Source organism: Protobothrops mucrosquamatus, unplaced genomic scaffold (genome assembly GCF_001527695.2).
Source record: "Protobothrops mucrosquamatus isolate PMUCROS unplaced genomic scaffold, P.Mucros_1.0 scaffold_213, whole genome shotgun sequence".
NCBI classification, from domain to species: domain Eukaryota; kingdom Metazoa; phylum Chordata; class Lepidosauria; order Squamata; family Viperidae; genus Protobothrops; species Protobothrops mucrosquamatus.
Genome location: NW_015386289.1, coordinates 1,887,634 through 1,906,989, shown reverse-complemented (window position 1 = coordinate 1,906,989; position 19,356 = coordinate 1,887,634). Strand labels below are relative to the sequence as shown.

General features: G+C 37.1%; 2 protein-coding genes across 2 annotated transcripts in view; one reads left to right on the top strand and one right to left on the bottom strand.

Annotated features, from left to right (window-relative positions):
• Positions 1-545: 545 nt before the first annotated feature.
• Positions 546-17,899, bottom strand: CRNKL1 (crooked neck pre-mRNA splicing factor 1). Its single transcript, XM_015827172.1, has 14 exons — positions 17,818-17,899; positions 15,156-15,308; positions 13,893-13,984; positions 13,624-13,782; positions 12,920-13,086; positions 12,359-12,537; positions 11,076-11,246; positions 10,217-10,408; positions 9,076-9,135; positions 6,325-6,405; positions 5,391-5,630; positions 2,865-2,966; positions 1,488-1,736; positions 546-1,004 (listed from the first exon to the last, which is right to left on the bottom strand). Exons 1-14 carry the CDS (start codon positions 17,863-17,865, stop codon positions 840-842), a joined length of 2,058 nt encoding a protein of 685 aa, XP_015682658.1. The 5' UTR covers positions 17,866-17,899; the 3' UTR covers positions 546-839.
• A 188-nt stretch (positions 17,900-18,087) lies between these two features.
• Positions 18,088-19,356, top strand: part of CFAP61 (cilia and flagella associated protein 61) — a 140,449-nt gene continuing 139,180 nt past the window's right edge. Inside the window, exon 1 of the mRNA XM_029286400.1 lies at positions 18,088-18,099. The gene's annotated coding sequence lies outside the window, so the exon portion shown is untranslated. The remainder of the gene's footprint in view (positions 18,100-19,356) is intronic.

Below are 19,356 nucleotides of genomic sequence, written 5' to 3'. Positions count from 1 at the left end.
ATATGAAAGTGGAGAGACTAAAGTACCAGATAGCTGTCAGAACACTTTAAAAAAACTATTCAGAAGTAGGTTATTGCTTGAAGTAAGTAAACCATAATTCCAAGAAAGTACGGTAGTACTAACTGCTTGGCTGAAGATCATGAATTTCTTGGATAAAAGCTGTCATTTGTACTTGTTTCTGTGATACGTTGACCTCAGGTGTGCTATTCTTTGTAAGCCACCCTTAGTTTTTAAAATCTCCGATAGACTCTGAACATCTTGTTACTTATTTCCTTATCCTTTGAAGTTAATAGTGATAATAGCACTTATTTGATTTGTGCTGTGCTGCAATTAAAATTACCTGATTATGTCCCTTACTCTAATGTTTGAATTCTGAGAAAGAATATAACCTTGTAAAATTGTCTGCTGATAAATGAGATATTTGTAATTGGTTGATTGTAGGTGCAACATACTCTCAAAAAGTTTGCATTGGCCCCAAACCTCCAGCTACTCAATTTCAGTGAATGATCCCAGATTTTAGTAATATGAGAATGAAAAAAAAAATCCTTCCTCACTTCAGTTTTGTGCACATGTATAATGTCATTTTATTTGTCTTTCTTCTAAGCTAAAGATTATGAGATCTGTCTCCTCTTTCCTCAAAGGGCAGTTACTCCTTGCTGCTGATTTTTCAGCTCTACTATGAGTAATCACAGCTATCCATTACTCTTATATTACATTACTCTTTAAATGCTTATGTTAAAAACATGCCTCTTTCACTTCAAGCATTAGCAATTTTGGGGGGGAAATAGTTTATTAGCAAAAATCTGTACAATATAAAAGAGAAGAAATCAAAGATATTGTTAAGGACTGCTTTCATCAATATCCTTGTCTGGGTCTGTCTCTGGATTTTCATCCTGTTGCTCCTTCTTCCAGAGTTTAGCCATTGCAAGCAGTTTGAGGTTGGGTTGATTGGCAGCATCTTCTGGGAAGATATAATCATAATATTCTTCCCAGCCGGCATCAGACTAGAAAGAAAATGTGGACATAATCAAACCTCCATTATTAGAATTGTTTTAAACTATGTGACATTACCACACAGCATTTGGTGTTTTTACAAAGTGCATTAAAGACCAGTTTAGGCCACAGATGTTGCTTGTTTGAAAAACTCAAGAGAACTAAGGAAATATCTTGTCTCTCTACTGGATGTACAGAAGCTTTTAGGTTATCTGAATAGATCCTAATGTTATTGGGGTGATTTTTCCTGAATAATATTTCCTGAACACTAAGCTTTGTTATGAAATATAAATAAACTGTTTCATCCTTCACATGCATCACAGAGTACAGCATTATATTCTGTAGATTCTCTGCACTCACTCTAATTTATTAAAAGAATAAGCAGAGGGAAGAGGGAAAAACTGTCTATTTTGTTAAGGTCTGCCTGCATTTGTTACACTGCTATACTACATAAAGTACTTGTGGAAAGCCAAATTTCTAGGTGGACGTCTTACCCCATCTTCAGCCTGAAGTTTTCTCCGCTTCTTGACTTTTTCAGGCATCAGTTTGTCTACTCGTTCTCTGCTGGATTCTGTTCCAAACTCCTCTTCAAAGTTTTTCCAAGATTCCAAAAGCATAAGCCTCTCTTCTTTCTCCTCACAATTTCTCATTGTTTTATTTGCCTCTTCATATATTTGCCGGCATCGTGGTAAATTGTTCCTTTTATCTGCTGAGAGCTCAAATTGAGCAAAACTGATCCATACCTGAAATAAGAAGAGCATATTATGATAAATAGCTAATCTATGTATGTACAGTAAGTTGTCACATACTTATTATAGTCTTTCTCTGTCTAGGACTTCTCTCAATTAATGAAATTCTAAATGTATATCACCTATTCTGGAACTGTACGTTTTTGGTCATTTTTAGAAAGGATTTCCTACTGTTTTCGACTAGGACTTGTAATGTAAGCCCTGTATAAAATTACTTAATAATATTTTTCCCCCCAAAGGAAACATACTATCAAAACCGAAGTATATTTAAAAGAGAATAAGGAAAAGAAAATCGGAGTCAAATGTTGATCTTCTCCTTTTTTCAAATAAGATAAGAACAAAGTATATATAAAGTAGGTATACAGAACAGCCAGACTCTGCCATACAGCTACCAGAATCAAGTCAATGTTGTCGAGCAGCCTCAGATTCCCTTATGGATAAAGACATACAGTAACTGATGAACACAAAGCAGGTCTCTACCAAGTTCTTAGGTTAAAAATGAACAAAACTGAATTTTTCACTCATCTTTTTTCTAATTAAATAATGCTTCCATCAACATTTAACATAAAAACAGGAATACTATTTCAATTCGATTTTAACATTTAAAAATGTTAAAAATTTTATTCTTAAAATGGGGGTAGATAACTTGATTAGAAGCTGATCAACTCTCTCATGCTATCCTAAAGGTGAAATCATTTCCCTGAAGTATAATAGAAGTGCAAAAGGCCATTCCAGTGAGTATTTTTAAAAGAGGCAGATATGGGCCTTTGACCTTATATGTCATACTAGCCTTCTCAGCCATTCCAAACTTGAAAACTTTTTGAAGAAGCTTTAAGAGCAGCAATATTTAAATAGAGCAATATGTAAAACATAATTTACAATATACGTAAGTTTAGACTGCAATTGTTCTTTTTTTTTCTTCTAATCAGTTTTTCTGTTTTTGTAAAACTTCTCATAAAATATTTTTTTTTAAAAAAAACACCAATTATTAAGAAAAACTCACTTAAAATTGGCTAAATTAAAATCCGGTGCCACCTTCTCTGTATTTATTTCAGTTGCAAAAGTGTGCACAATTAGTGTTACTACAGCCAGAATGGAATTCAGCTTTGGCGGAGTCCTTACCTTAACATGCTGTGTTCGCTGAAGCAACCTCCTGTATAAATTTCTTGTATTCTCATATTCCTCTTGTTCAATTTCAAAGTCTATGTAAGATTTCCAAAGCACCTAGGAGAAGAAAACTCTATTCTTCCAATTTGGAATGTAAAAGCGAATTTATAAAAATAAATCCATATAAAAAGTGCCTAAAATAACTGGTACACAAGGAGAAAAAACTTCTGAAGAACTATATTTTAGGTACTTGTTTTAGAGGGTTTAACTTGATTTCCACCAACAGTTCAGAGCAGCTTACACAAGGTTCTCTCTTCATTTTATCCCTGTATCATCAACTCTATGATATATGTTGCACTAACAGATGTGGCTGGTCCAAAGTCACCTGGTGAATTTGCATGACTATCTTTGTTTCCTTGGTTTGAGACCAACACCTTGATGAATCTTACTAACAATCCTCCAGAGTTGAACTCTAGGTGGAAATTATCAGGATCAATTCTAATTGGTTATTTCATCCCGGATATGGTTTTGAGACTACTCTAATAACCTAGGTGGGAGACCTAGGCTGGAAACTATATGAGGGACAATCTCTTGAATTGCCTGATGGTTTTCAGTGGTCTTCTGGGCCATATGACTGGACTGAGTTTTGAGGTTACCACTAATTTGCAGTGGTTCTAGTTCTTTCTGGGAGGACATACCCAGAAGGCAGTACTGTGAAATTACAGTTCAATAACTGGGTCACTGGACCTACGGTGTTTCATAGGATTCTATCTTGTCTTTATACTATTTAACAATGAGACTGATGGGGCAGATCATTTGAAGTGAGGTGCCATCATTATGCAGATGACATCAAGCTGTATTGACCCTTACCATCTAATTCCAAGGTGGCTAGACCCTTGAAAGTTGCATAAACTCAACAATGGACTGAAGCAGAGAAAGTAAGCTAAAATTAAACCCAGACATGATGGAGGTATTGTCGTTAAAGACAAAGAAGGACTTGGAGGTTAAGGTAAAGCTTGTTTGGAGAGAATTGGTGTTTGGAGTGCCCCTTGAAATCCAGCCGTTATTGTATATGCAGATGAATGTAGTGGCAAGAACATCTGTACAATGGCTATTGTTCCCATTGCAGTTCCTAAGCCTTTCAGACCTAGTGATTAATTCATACTTTGATTATATACACTCTTTCTAGTGCAGCATTCTGGCTAGTGCAATTAATACCTCTTTCCAAGGAGCTAGCCTTGAAAAATGCCAGGAAATTACAACCCATACAAAATGGAGGAGGAAAGCTATTAACTAGTAATAGGTATTGAAAGATTTGCAGTAGTCATATATGGTTATCAGGCACAATTTATAGTGCTAGTGCTGATTTTTAAAACCCTAAACCAGGTGTAGGCAACCTTGGCTCTTTTATGACTCGTGGACTTCAACTCTCAGAATTCCTAAGCCAGCATGGCTGGCTCAGGAATTCTGGGAGTTGCAGTCCACAAGTCATAAAAGAGCCAAGGTTGCCTACCCCTGCCCTAAACAGAATTTGTTTGATTTGTATACCACCCATTTCACCTACCGTTTGCTGAGACTGCAAGCCCTGCTGTTTGTGGCTATCTGAAAGATTGCTTCTACTATGAACCCATTCAATTACTTGTGAAGTAGGGGAGACTCTTTCGAAGACTCACTCACTGCCAGAAACTAGGCTACCTAGCATGAGGGAGGCAGCATTCCCCTATCTGACTCCCAGGCTCGGAATGTGCTCCCTACAGGAGTATGTTTGGTCCCTACTTTCCTAGTATTTAGAAAAATAACAAAATACCCTCTTTCCCCAAGCTTTTATTTGTTAGATAAATTTATTTTTTCTTGATTTTAACTGTATTATTTTTAATTGCTATAAGCCAAGGAAAATGCCAGAGAGGGTTTATGTGCGCCCCATATTAATGGCTGAAAAAGCGTTTATTGAGCTTGTTTAAAAAAGTAGTGTTCGAGCAGTTCTTTTCATTCTTCCTCAGCCCCCTCCAAAGTGGCATGGCGCCTGGTATTCCTCACCAATTAGACCTGTTGCCTGAATTCCATGAAGGGGCAAGATGAGCCCGTCATGCAGCAATAGGAATTTAGTTGACTATAATGCCAGTCTGTGCTTCCAAATGTAACAGCTACACTTAGTCCTGGGTTGCTGCTGCAGTGGAAAATAATCTGCCACTGCTGCTCTGCTTCCCCTCATCCATTGGGTGCATTTCAGCACCATTTCTTTGCAGCTTCCTCCTACCCGGGCAGCCAGCTCAAGCTGAGCAAGCAGTCCATTTCTAGCCAACCTAGTTCATCAAGGCAACTACACCACTGGTTTCAGCAGCACCAATACTACTACTCCCACCCCACCCTTACCATAGTGAGTCTTTTGTTAACAAATGGGTAGCATGTCCCTGCGCAAGCTTCCTTGAGAACGACAGAAGTACAGATTTAATTAAACATTTCTATATGTCTCCTATGTATTCCCTCTATATACAACAAAAATACATTATTAGGAAGAGCATTCCCCAGAGCCTTTCTTACCTCGGGCATATCCAATCGAGGCTGGCCAATAGCTAGTTCATATATAGCTCTGGCTCGATCAATGTCACCTAGAATAGTTTCTAACTCGGCAAATTTGATCCATGATGTGCAGTTTTCAGGTGCAAATTCTAAAAACTTCTCATACAGTTTCCGACAACGATCAAACTCTCGCAGTTGTAGCTCCAATTCAATATAGCCTTTAAATAGTTTGTTCTTTGGACATTTACCTATAGATGTCCCCTACAAATAAGGAAGAAGTTCTTCAAAGCTTCTCACGAAAGTGCAATTATACAAGCATAAAAACTGAAATACACTTTTGCTCCAAAAATGCGGTATCTGGGCTCTAAAGGTCTAATTTTTGAATTATTACATTTCTATCTTATTGTGTTCTTATTGCATATTAAAATGGTCTACAAAGACCAAAAACTATCGTGAGCGTGGTAGCTTTATTTCAACATTTGGTAGACATATTTCAACATTTAAAAAAATGTTAAGAGTTAGCCATAAAAGAAACCATTGGAGTTGGGAAGTCAATAAATTTAAACAATAATAGAAAAAGCAGTATGGTATTCACTAGAAATAGGAAGACTTGTTTAATGGTACTTTAGAGACCATCTGTATATAAAGAAGTCAGTTGGGTTGTTTTTTCTTCCTACCACAACTTTGCAAATCAAGCTAAGCACGGGGCATTCTTATAAGGCAAATCAAGTTGTCAGGAAGGACCTGACTTTTCCATACATTTTGGAAATTACTATAGCCTTGGTCTGATACAACATAAAAAAGTATCAGTACCTTTCAGCAGAATTTTTTTTTATTTCTGACATACTACTATAAGCCAATAAGAATTTTAAAGTATTGCTTTCAAGAGAGATCAGATGATAACCATTTTCATCAGTATCTTTCTAGAACAAGAAAGTTATTTATTTTTACTTACCAATGCTCGCCTGGCAAGATGGAGTTGCTTCTGTCTAATTTCAAACTGTGCGTAGAGCAACCATATTTTGGCAAATGTAAACTGAGTGGAAAAATAGTATAAAATTTAGCTAGATTTCAGTTTGCTGAGTTAAAAACAATGCTTTCGTACATACAAAAATGACTAGGATCACAACTGTTTGGAATTTTTAAATTTATTCACCTTTATCCCGCCTTCATTATTTTTATAAATAACTCCAGGCAGTGAACACAGATAATGCTCCTTCCTCCTCCTATTTTTCCCACAACAATAATCCTGTGAGGTGAGTTGGCCTGAAGAGAGTGATTGGCTCAAAGTCACCCAGCTGGCTTTCATAGTTAAAGAGGGACTAGAACTCAGTCTCCTGGTTTCCTCAATAAAGTAATTTTCTTGAAACCCATTAGAACAAAGTATGCGTACAGTATCTTTAGCAGGTTTATGTTATTTGATCAGCCCATAAGGCTGACTGACATGATTTCTGAAAGCACAAAATTGGACAATGTGTCAATGAGAACAGGAAGACTAAATTACAATTCATTTCTATTTTATTTTGGTTCTCCTGCACTTTAATTGTGACAGTTATAATCTAAATCTATTTAGAGTTATAAATTCATGTATAATCTAAACTACTAAATCACTGTAGCTGACTCATTTTCTAGTTTCATAGAATTTATTATCTGATATGGATTCTGAAGGAAGGGCATACTAAATAAAGGAAATGGTTTGTTCATATTGTAATGGTATATGGAAATGACTTGGAAGACAGGAGGGAGAGCTGCAAACTGACAAGTGGCATATAAAAGATGTTTCAATCCACAGAAAGGGGAATAGGATGGGAAAAGTTTCAGAAGGGACCCTCCCCAATTTTCTAGGAGTTTCCTTCCTCTCCAAAGGAAAGGATGAAAGAAATATTTTCAGTCTTGGAAGACTTCTTTTAACGCAACCTAATAATAAAGATAGATCCGGTGCTCTTGGTTGTGTTTGTTGTCTGCCCTTCCTACCCCGCGGGGCTAACACATAGAGCTATCTTGCAGAGATTATAAAATTTTCTCTCATATAATTTAGGTTTATATAACATCACCAGTAACCTCAGTTCAGAAATTTTATTATTTTGAAAGAAGCAATGGGTTCTCAAAACTCTATGAATAAATTAAGTGCATGTATACACACATTCACTCACACAAACACATCTATGCAACTCTATGAGTCGCTGTAGCAGTGATGGGCAACTTTTTTTCCTTGGGCTTTTTTCTGGTGGCATCCCACCCACTCTAAATCTCACCACTATAATTTGTCAATAAAATGATCTATTTTAAGACAGGGTGTCTGCTTTTTAAAATAATAATAATAACAACAATAATACTAATAATAATAGGGAGTTTTATTTGGAACTTTGAATCTGGGTCCCCTTTTTGGGTCTGTTGTAACTTCAAACAGTCGCTAAGTGACAAGTCATAATTTGAGGACTACTTGTACAGTACAATCTGCCTTGCTGAACCAAACCAGATTTTTCCTTTCCCTATTCTCTTATAAATATCTACTTGATTATAGGCAAGAGTTGAAGATACATTTAAATCCTATTTTTCAAAAGAATATAAACTGCTTCTACTGAACTAGAACAGGGGTTCCCAACCGGGGGTGCGAGTCAATATTCTAGGGGGTGTGAAAACTTGGGTTTAGAAGTTTCAAAAATTATAGTGTATATGCATAATTTGTTGCTGTTATTTTGAAATTTTGTAAGGGATGCAAGAATATATCAGAAGCGTTCTATTCCACTTAGAATATCCACCCCATGAATTTCTCAAATCCCTTCTTAAAATTATTTTTGCATCTTATCTGTTGTATTACAAAGCATAAACCAGCTAACTTACATCTAAAGTTCTCCTTACTACAGGTTTACTTATAATAAACTTGCCCAATGTAAGAAAAAACATGACTATGTGGGCTTTTATAGAAAACTAAGTTCCAAAACAGCTGGAAAGTAGAGATTTTAAAAAAATCAAATAAACCTACTTAGTCCTTAGATCAGTAAATAGCTTGAGAAACTGCAATGTTTATATGTAACTTGCACATAAACCCCAGTTTATGTACAATTGCTTGCATTCCATACTCTTAGATTTATCATACTCAAACATTTATACTGTATCAATACTTAGAAAATATCTTCAATTTAGACTAGGATTTTTATTCATACAGGGCCTACACCCAAACCTCAAGGAAATGATTCATCCAGAATTATACAGAGATCTGTATCAAGAATACAATGCCCTTCAGATATTCTGACAATGGTAGTTAGGGCTGATAAAAGTTTAAATTTAAAATATTTGAACATAAGTTGTCTATTCTTGTTTTAGACTTTAATTAAATTGTAGGTTTTGCACCATAGTGTTCACATTTCAAGTGAAACTCTTCCTTAATTAACAAGAATTAAAGTTGGCACTGACCAGGAGATGAACTAGATGATTTCATGATTCTATTTTAATATTGGCTCCCTCCCACTGAAATCTACCCCTATGTAATTATACACATATTTACTCTCCAAATGCACATAAAACAGAGTGTTATCTATCTTATGTGTAGCGAACTCTTAAGTAGGAGGTTGCTCGTAGTATAAAAATTAAACTGTAATAACATATATGATATGATCATATATCAACTGAAACAATGCGGATGAGGTTAATGTAGTCAGGATGTATCCTTAATTAAGACACAACACACATAACAAGATAATACCTTTTTGTGAGGAATGAGTTCAACACATGCTTGATACACCTGTCTTGTTCTCTCTGGATCCTAAAAAGCAAATCAATCTATGTTACACAGTTGGAACAAGGCTTCCAGGCAAGTGCAATTCAAAATATTGTAAGAAAAAAGACATCTAGTTACATTTTATCACTTAAAGCAATTCTTACTGCTTGAAAAACCTTTGAAAATCTTCATTCCTATCGTGACCTCTTTTTAACATTTTTGTCTTTTGGGGCAAAATAAAATTGTTCACCTATCTAGGACTGTATTTTCAGAACATATCATTTGAGTAATTAAAAATGTCACTGCTAATTTCTGAGCAGATGGCAAGCCTCTTTAAAGCCTTGTAGTGTTTAGAGCTTGGATATATAAGAACCACTCTCATGTGAGATGGGCAACTATAAAATATAATAAATACATATCGTATATCAGTGTGGTATGATCAATTATATACCAAGTTATGGAAAAAATCTATATGGCTGCGGAGTATCAGTGCTGACTTGATGGCACATAGTCCAATCAATGATACACCAAGAATACTTTCATAGATCCCCATTTGCTGTGTGATTTTTTTCAGCAATGGCACACTGCATTTGGAAACATCTCCTGACACAGGTTTATTACTACCTTTTAATGAATGCCAACAATGAATATGAGTGGAGAAAGGTATGCATGTAGGCCATTTTCCAACGTATTAAAATATTTATATACCATAAAGAAATCAATTAGATTTTACAATGCTTAAGTGTTGGAGGGAGGAGTTATAAAGAGGACCATAATCCTCTTGTCTCATCATCCCTGTTTTAGGCAATGATTGAAATATATATTTTTAATTTTTCTGGAACTGTTAAAGGTTTTCCTAAATTAATGCACAATTTATTCTGTTTCGATAGTTACTAATGCTGACAGTTGCAGAAGCTGATTTTAAAAAAAAGGTGTATGGCAATAAGCTATATAACTTAGTCTGCTTTCTTCTATGCTTTTCTTAGGAATCTAGTCAGCTATATGAATGATTCATCAGAGAGTGTAAGAGTATCCACATGCTAATAGGTTGTACAGTATCAAATTTCCTAAATCAAGTCCCATTTAATCAAAGAAGATGCAAGGTTCATGGGTCATTTTCCTTTACCTTTGCCTCTAGCTCTTCATAAAGTGCATAATTGATCCACAGATAGATGTACCTCTTCCAGTGTCGTTTTTCTTGAATTGGAGGAACGTTGGCAATGGCTCTTTCATAAACTTCACGTATTGTATCAGATTCTGCATCACTCTCCACCAGACGCAGATAGTCAAACCAAGCATCATAATTATGTGGATTAGCCTTTCGAGATAAATGGGGAATACTTTCAGAAGCACAAGCATGGTACAAAATTAGCAATGTAATTGTCAAAGCATGGTTTACTGATTGGGTTTCTGTTAATTCATCAGTTCAACTAAACAAGTCACCCAGAGTCACCTTGTAGGGGAGATGGGCAACAATTAGTATTGCTGTATCCAATTTCAGAACTGCTAAGGATTCAACATAAGAAACAATGACAGTAGCAGTGCAACAATTGTGATTTATATGAACATAATTTGTAAATTCTAAGAAAATGTCTACTATTCGTTAAAAGGAAAACAGGTTTTAGTACAAAATAACTGGTAAAAAAGGGGGGAAAACCTATAAGCATATTGATAATGTACTATTTACTGATGCATCCTTTTTTCATTCTGCAGTTTATGTTGAGTGGTATACAGAGTAGTACTTTCTTCCATTTTATCCATAGACCTTCAGGCTGAGAGATAATGATTTTTCTACAGTCAGCCAGTGAGTTTCTGTGACTGGTTTCAATTTGAACACAGGTATTCTGGCTATAGTTCAACACCATTACAATTATGTTAGGCTGGCCAAATTACACACTCCATACTTATAGTAAAACAAAAGCAGCCGTCAAGGGAACTACCATTGAAGTATACAATTCCCCTAAAGTTCAAGCCTTTGCACTTACTTTTACTTCTTCTTCATATTGGAATCTCCTCTTGCTAACAATAATATCCTCAATTCCCCTTCGGTCCCCAAATTTCTTCTCAAAAATTGTATAATTTTTGAAGAGCTCCTGTGCCTCATGTTTTGGAATTCTGTCCAGGGCATATTTGAATATTACTCGCACCCGTTCAAACTAAAAAGGAAGGGGGGGAAAGGAGGAAAAAAAGAGCACTTTAAAACAGATTAAACTTGATCCTCATTAGTATATTCAGTAACTCTCAATTTTCAGTTAAAGCAGATGCTGTGAAAAAAATTCTTTTTGAAACCTTGAAGAGTATTACACAAATGAATAATGTGCCAGGCCAGTTTTATATTATTATACATCAGAATAAAATTTTATATTAAAAAAATGAAACCAGATAAACACATAACTTGGGGGGAGGGGACAGTGTTGTTTATATCATTGTTTACAGCTTACATAATTTGTATTGTTATATATCACATCTATAAAAGAAATATAAAAATATTGAGAAGTTCATTATTATAGTGAAGCTGTATATATTAAAGTCAAGAGAATTAAATAGGCTTAATTCAGTTAACTTAAAAAAAAAATCAGCTGCAGTCTTAAACACTTCAGAGACTAAATAAAATAAAACTGCTTCCTTAAGACATCAGAATGAAGATCAGCAACGGGATGTCCATGAGCATTAGGTCGCTGCCAAGCCCCTTATCACTTCCAACAGGTCTCTTCCATCACCCTCTTGTCCCCCCAGAGAAGACTGACCTCACTCTCTCCTGCTTACTTGGTTTCTGATATTCCAGAAGTACATACTCGATCACTCAAAAGGAATTTCTCTCTGTGAGAATCCACATGCATAGCAGAGACAACAGATCTCTGTTCAGATCATGTGAGAAGACTGGTAAAGGGGACATCTCATAAAGATAGCTTAGACCCAAGATATAGCACAGGGGTCGGCAACCTTGGCTCTTTTATGACTCGTGGACTTCAACTCACAGAATTCCTGAGCCAGCTGGCTCAGGAATTCTGGGAGTTGAAGTCCACGAGTCATAAAAGAGCCAAGGTTGCCGACCCCTGGTATAGCAGAACAGAAAGTTTTGCTGTAAGAATATAAGCTTGTATATTATGTATACAGCATGTTTTATTGTAAACCATGCAGAGATTCAAATATTGGGCAAATTTAAAATTCTATAAAACCATAAATGGAAAATTAAACAAAAATTGTCTTAAAGAAACAGCTATAATGTTGCTCATAAAATGCAAGCTAATAACAAATAACATGTTACCTCTTTCTGGTTCTCTTCAAATTTGGCAAATGCAACATACAAATATTCATTCATATGTTCTTCTCCAAAGAATTCCACAGCTCTTTCAAATACTTTCCTTGCATGTACAAAATAACTATGTTTCTCTTCAAAACGAGCATATTTGATCCAATTCTTAACATCAGGATGGACCATGACAAGTAGAAGGCATTAAGGAACTCGAAACAAGATGTATTTCATTGAAAGGTTTAGTATAAGATCAACCTGCTGCTAATAATTACTAAAGTTATAAAAAAACCATTTTTTTCCTTGGGAAAACAAAAACTTTGGCAAGATGAGCAATTAAAAGACCCAAATAATTTATACATAGATGCAACTTGGCTTAATATAGCAGCAATGCTGGTGCATACATTTCTTCACCAATAAATGTTTGTGAGTATGGATTTTGATCAGAAAATCTATATTGTAAAGCCAACCTCTATGCATAATAAATCAAAAGATGTTCCTTTTACACAAGACTGGAAGGCAAAATGCAAACAAAAAAATGCTGACTTTAATCCAAACATTAACTTAAAAGGATATATCTCTCATAAATGGAACGTGCTCTATCCACTTCCTTGTATCTTAGCTCAAAGTTAATATAGGAATGCCACGACTGTTCCTCTGGCTGCCATTCCATCCAACGCTCAAACACCTGGCGGGCCCCAGCAACATTCCCCAGCATCTCTTCCATGTAAGTATATTTGTACCTTTTAAAATAAAAACAAGGAAGATTATATCATTCAGAATAATAAATAACCTGCCTATTTATATCTAGTAAAAATAATTCTTCATAAAGAAGTAAATAAGGAAACTTTTTAAAAAAGCAACCACATACTGAGCCTGGATCTGGAGTGTTTGCATATTTGGCCCTTAGCATACAAAGCCTAGAGTAATGGATTCCAAATCTGGAATCACCACCGCAAGCAAGAAAACTGGTTATCAAGTGCATGACAAGATGGTAAGAGTCAATGAGGTCTTGCAGTTATAAGGTCGAACTAGGAGCACTTTGCTTTCAACCACAGAATATGACTGTTGATTATGGGCCAATCACTGTTCCTCAATCCACTTTATTTCACAGTCTTGTTACAGAGATAAAATTTGAGGGAATCTTATGAATGTCCATTTGAGCCCCTTGAGGAAAACCAGCAAATAACTTTTTTCAATCCACAAAACACTTTTCTCTCTCTATGTCTCTCTCGCTTACATATTGTCTGTTTGAAACCTAATGGAAGTGCTTAGCTTACCAGAACTGATTAACTCTTGGTAAAATAGTGATAGCCCGATCCCAGATATTTCGCGCATGATTAACCTGACGATTCTTCATTTCCATTTCGGCATACTTCAGCCAAAGAGTTACATTTCGGTAATCCACATCTAGAGCACGCTCGTAGATGGAACGAGCCCTAAAAACAACACATTACTGAAATTAACGCATATCCAATTCATTTCCTAAAGAAGTGGGCATTATTAGATATTCATATTCAGAATTTAAAAAATGCTTGTCGAGAATTACCTTTGTATTTCTTTGAGGCTTTCTTCCCATTGTGCGTATTTGATCCAATTACTAATAACAGTCCGGTTTTTCCTTATGTTATCTTCAAAAGTCTTGGGAGAAAGCAAAGAGTTTACTTCTAGAAAGCAAATAACTCTGCTGTAGATCCACAAAATCTATATCAGAAAAATCTGATGAACTATGTTCAGTAAAATGTGTTAATCAGGAAGATTTCAAACAAGTAGCCTATAATACAGAAGCCAGTATAATCAAATTTTACTGCTTACATTTTTTTTGACTCTGTAATCCGTTTATTTAGGGTAGAGTCAGGGTAACTGAATGGAGCTGAACTGGATGCCCTTCCTGACGTAGAGTTTGCAGCAGGTATTTTCTCTTTGTGCATTTGTTGTTACCTAGGATTGAACTCTCAACCCTCAGAGTGGGAAGTGAGCATCTAGGCTACCGTGCTGCTCAGATTTTACGGCTGACAATATCTCTCATGAATGCTCTCAGAAAATTCCACTTTCCTTTTATCCTGTTATACCCAAGAAACCAGGAGACACAACTTCATTCAAAATTTTCTCTTAGTAACTAGTAGTGATCCAATTTTACTTTTCCATATATATAAAATCTCTTATGCAGGCTTTTGTTGCATATTAGGGTTGAAAACTACATGAGAAACTGAGATGCTATATGGTTTCTCACTTCATGCAATCCTAACAGTGGGTTATAAACATGAAGAGGCAGCCAATAAACAGTGGCTCAAGGATCTGAAAGCCCAATTAGATGTGACTACAATAGCAGGAAGGAGTATTCTTGGGCAGCCATTCACTTTTTTTCAAGCCAGCTACACATCTAAGCCAAACAGCTGTTCCCAAATTCAGAAAAACCCTAACTCTGGCCAGATTTAATGCCTTTCCAAAAGTTCGTCCTAAGGGGGAACTACAGGGAATTCTATCTGAAAAAGACTTTGGGTGAAGGAATTTCACTAAACCATATTTTTTTTATATTCCTGGATTGTGGTTAATAATACCTCACCTACTCAGATTACCAGGAATCCCAAATCCATTTTATTTACAGTTATAATCCAAACTAAGTGATCTTATTTCCCATCATATGGCTGGGTTTGTTTAACTATTTGTAAAATACCATACCAGCCTTATTAGGATTTACTATGATCTTTATTTGTTGTCTTACATTTGCTTTTCTTTCAGTTTTTGAGTGGTCAAATCTTTATCACAAAGCAATACAGTATTTTATTATAAAGTATCATGTCTTATGTACCTTTCTTTTCCGAAGCTTGTAATCATTTAGCTCCTCTTCATCTGTGATTTTCTGTTGAGGAGGTGGGGGAAGAAGCTCGAGTTCTCTCTCCTTTGCTTCTCTTAACAATTGTTCTGCTGTTATCTGTACTTCTGCTGGAGCTTTATTTTTCACCTGATGGAGAACATTTTTAAAAACTACAATCAATTTTAGAAACCCATCTTTGGAATTGACATGTGGCACCGAACCTATAACTTTACAGCCTCAGAGACCTCTTGCCCCTGCCGAAATCTGGTAGCACTGGAAAACACAGAGCCAGAGTTTTTTGCTTTGGAAAGTGCTTGAAGATGCATACGATAACAGGTGCAGTAAGTCTCTAATACTTCACACAGTGCAATTGATATAGGTAGTCCTTGACTTACAACCATTCATTTACTGAAAGTTGCAACAGCACTGAAAAAAAGTGGCTTACGACTTTTTCAAATTTACAACTGTTGCAGCATCCCCATGACATGTTATCAAAATTTGTACACTTGGCAATTGGCATGAATTTATGATGGTTAATGTCCTGGGGTTATGTGATCACCTTTTGTGACCTTCTGATATGCAAAGTCAATGGGGAAGATGGATTCAGTTAACTGTGTTAATAACTACAATGATTCACTTAACAACTGTGGCAAGAAAGGTTATAAAATGGGGCAAAACTCACTTAACTGGCATAGCAACAGAATTTTGGGCTCAATTGTGATTCATAAGAGGGAGGGAGGGAGGGAGGGAGGGAGGGAGGAAGATTTCACATTGATTCATCTATTACACATAACTGCTATACCTGTAAAGGTTTGATTTGTGATTAGGCAGACCTAAAACTATAGCGTAAATTTCACTAATGTAAACTATATGATGCTAAAACCAGACAATAAGAGAATAAGAGTTTCACAAAATGAAACTGTTTTGCCTTTGCAAGAAAATTTGATAAGACACTTCGCTCAAATATTAAAATTAAAGCTTAAAGCTTACATTCCACTCCTAACACTCCTTCTCAACCCTTGACCTAGTACCATTGTACCTAGTACAATCTGAAAAGGGGTTCTAGTCTTATTTTCTTGTGGCAAAATCAAAATCTCTTCATGATCAGCAACACAGAGATCTATTTCCAAAGCAAACGGTTTCCTTATCCTGTTACTCAGGTGGCAATGCCCAGGATTAAGCTACCAGCTGCAAAAATCCAGACAAGTACTAGATAATAGCAAAAAGATGCAGATGTTTGTGTCCCTCACATGATTACCTAGATTTTTGCAGCCAATGTCTTGTGTTTCTGTCCATATTGAGGATGCAAAGGCATTGTGCTATACTAAAAAGTAATCAAGTAGAACAAGGGTTGATTTTTCATAGCTTGTTTCAGGTATTAATTTGGTTTTTTTTCACCTCCTGCAACAATATTGCACATTTATTATCTACCTTGGGTTGGTTATTTAGAACTCCAGTTTGCTTTTAAAGTCCCTCACTGGCCACTAACTTACACTTTGAAATATAACAAGCAGCATCTATGAAACAAAATAGTATATATCAAAGCTCATAGCTTAAACTAAATATTTAACCCAGTGTCAGAACTGTGTTAAAAATTGTATTAAAATTCCACTTCTGTTTTATCTTTAACAAGCTCATTTAGGCAAAAAAAACCCCTTTATTTTTAAAAAATCTTTCTTAATCACAAACCCTGCCAATGTTATTGGGATTGTCTTAGAGATGTAGCTTTTGCCTATTCAAGATCCATAATCATCTATCCATCCCGCCTTCCTAAGGAGAAATGAAGACATTTGACAACTTTGATCTTTGTTATTATTTCCTAATTTGAAACTCACCAATTCATTATTTTATTTATCATACTTAACTGCCCATCTCCCTCAGATATAAATTTTAGTTTGTTTTGGACAATAGGAACCGTTTTATAGCTTTCTATTCTAAAGCCGTGCTATTTCTCAGAACTGCCAAAAACCGTTTTGAATGAATAATAATTATTTGGATAAATTGGTATACCCTGAATTAAAACAGTAGTCCAGTTAGCTACCCACTGTATGCATTTTGAGGATAAATAGCCTCAGGCTGCAATTGCACTTTCTTAGGAGTAAAGCCTATTGAATCCAGCGCTGCTACCTATGTGTTTTGCAGAGATGTGAATAATTGTCCCCTCCGACATTTTCTTCTAAGCAAGTAAACAGATATAAAGACTATTTCTTGTAACACCAAAGATGATACAAAGTTTAATGAAGTACGGTATTTTTTCATATTGTGCAAGTTGTCCCCGATGACATTACTATAATAGTGTACTTCTTTAGGCAAATATTTTACTAGGATTTTATTGGTGTTTCCTTTAAAATAAAATCAGATTCAGAGTTTGTTTTTATCCAAAAGGAAACTTGATCCTAAAGCCGTTTTATTTAGAACACAAATCCCGGAGTTCTTCGGCGACAGGTTACAACGATCTGATTTACCCTGCCTTCCTTTTTATCGAGTGGGTCATGCCTATTTTTCACAAAATCCTGAAAATCTCAGGTCCCACGTCTATCCTTCCCATTAGGAAACAAACACTTATACTGAGTTCAGCGAGACCCAGCTCCAAGGACATAGGCCACCGCTGTCTGTGCGCTTCCTGACAAATTCGCACTTTGCCTCCCCTGCCCACCTTTGCCACTTTGGGAATTCGCTGCTTCCCAGCCGCCGTGGACGCCATCTTTTCTCCCGTTCTATTAGTCTACGCCGCCTTTTCCTCCTCCTCCTTCTCTTCAGCTTGAACTTTGACCTCCCAGCATACCTTGCGCCGTAGAAGGTTGGGCTTTTGGTTGCCATAGGAACAGACAAACAGCCCGATCTCCATTGACTGGATTCAGCGTCCGCGGCGGAGCGGTGTGTTTTTTCCCCGCAGAGCTCCCGCGCCTGGTCCTGAAGGGTGGCCGCTCGTGGGGAGGTGAGCCTTGGAGAGTCTCCTGCAGTTGGAAACGGGCATTGAGCCATCACGTCCGGTTCTGCTCTTTCAAGTATTAGTTCTTGGAGCCGTTTCTGTTCTCTTCGCCCGAAATTCCCATGACGCCGATGGGGAATGGAAGCAGAGCAATTACCAACGTGGATGTTTATTTTGGCTCTGCAAAAATCCTTTTCCGTGGGCTTTGAGAATTCTGTTATATTTGGATTGAATCTCAATTTGGTTTTAAAAGAGGATGTATCAAGCAAGTGGCGGGACCTAGCCAATCATGGGATAGGAACTATAGTCACCTTTCGTTAGTGATGATTGTCCACCTTGTAAGTAAAGGGCTGCAGGCTAGTTGATTAGATCAGGGCTTTTCAACCTTTTCACACATAGTACCACTTTTAGGATATGGCAACATCCGAGTACCACCAGTCGCCTAGCAAGGCGTCAAAAACTTGATGACCCCCCCCAAAAGGAAAAAAGTGATAAAATACAGGTAGTCCTCGACTTACAACAGTTCTCTTAGTGACTGTTCGAAGTTACAATGGCACTGAAAAAAGTGCCCCCCCAAGCCACAGCCGAGAAAGACAGCACCTGGCGGGGCTCTTCCTCCTGTCCAAGGTTTTCATCATTGTGAGCATTTCTGTTGAGGATTGGCAGTGGGGGTGGGGTGGGGGTGTTTAGTTTTTATTCCCCCTGTCTGCTGGGTGGTTGCAGCAGGTTTTGGTCACTTCACGTGACCGTGGGACACTGTGACTGTCATAAATATGAATCGGTTGCCAAGCATCTGAATGTAAATCACAAGACCCTGGAGATGCTGCAACATTCCAGCTGATCAGCGCTTCTTCTGGGCTCAGCAGAAGCGTCAGGATCAGTGCCGAGCTCCAGCTGGAGCCTGGCGCTGATCCTGGCACTTCCAATGAGCCCTGACAGCCCCAAAGAAGCGCCGATCAGCTGGAAAGCAGCACTGATCCTGGCGCTTCCGCTGAGCCCTGACAGCCCTGCAGCTCCAGCCATCTCTCGCTCAGGCTTGTGCGGTGCTGCCACCGGTTCAGCTCATTCCCCTCCCCCGCTACCACTTTTCTAGGATGGTTGCATACCACCTGCCAGGTGCCAATGTACCACAGGTGGTACCCGTACCACTGGTTGAAAAGCCCTGGATTAGATGACAAAATCCACTTGGTGTTGGAATAGGTAGGTAGGTTAGACCTGGCAGTATTTGAATGGGAGACCCCAGGCAGTGCCATTAGTTTAAGT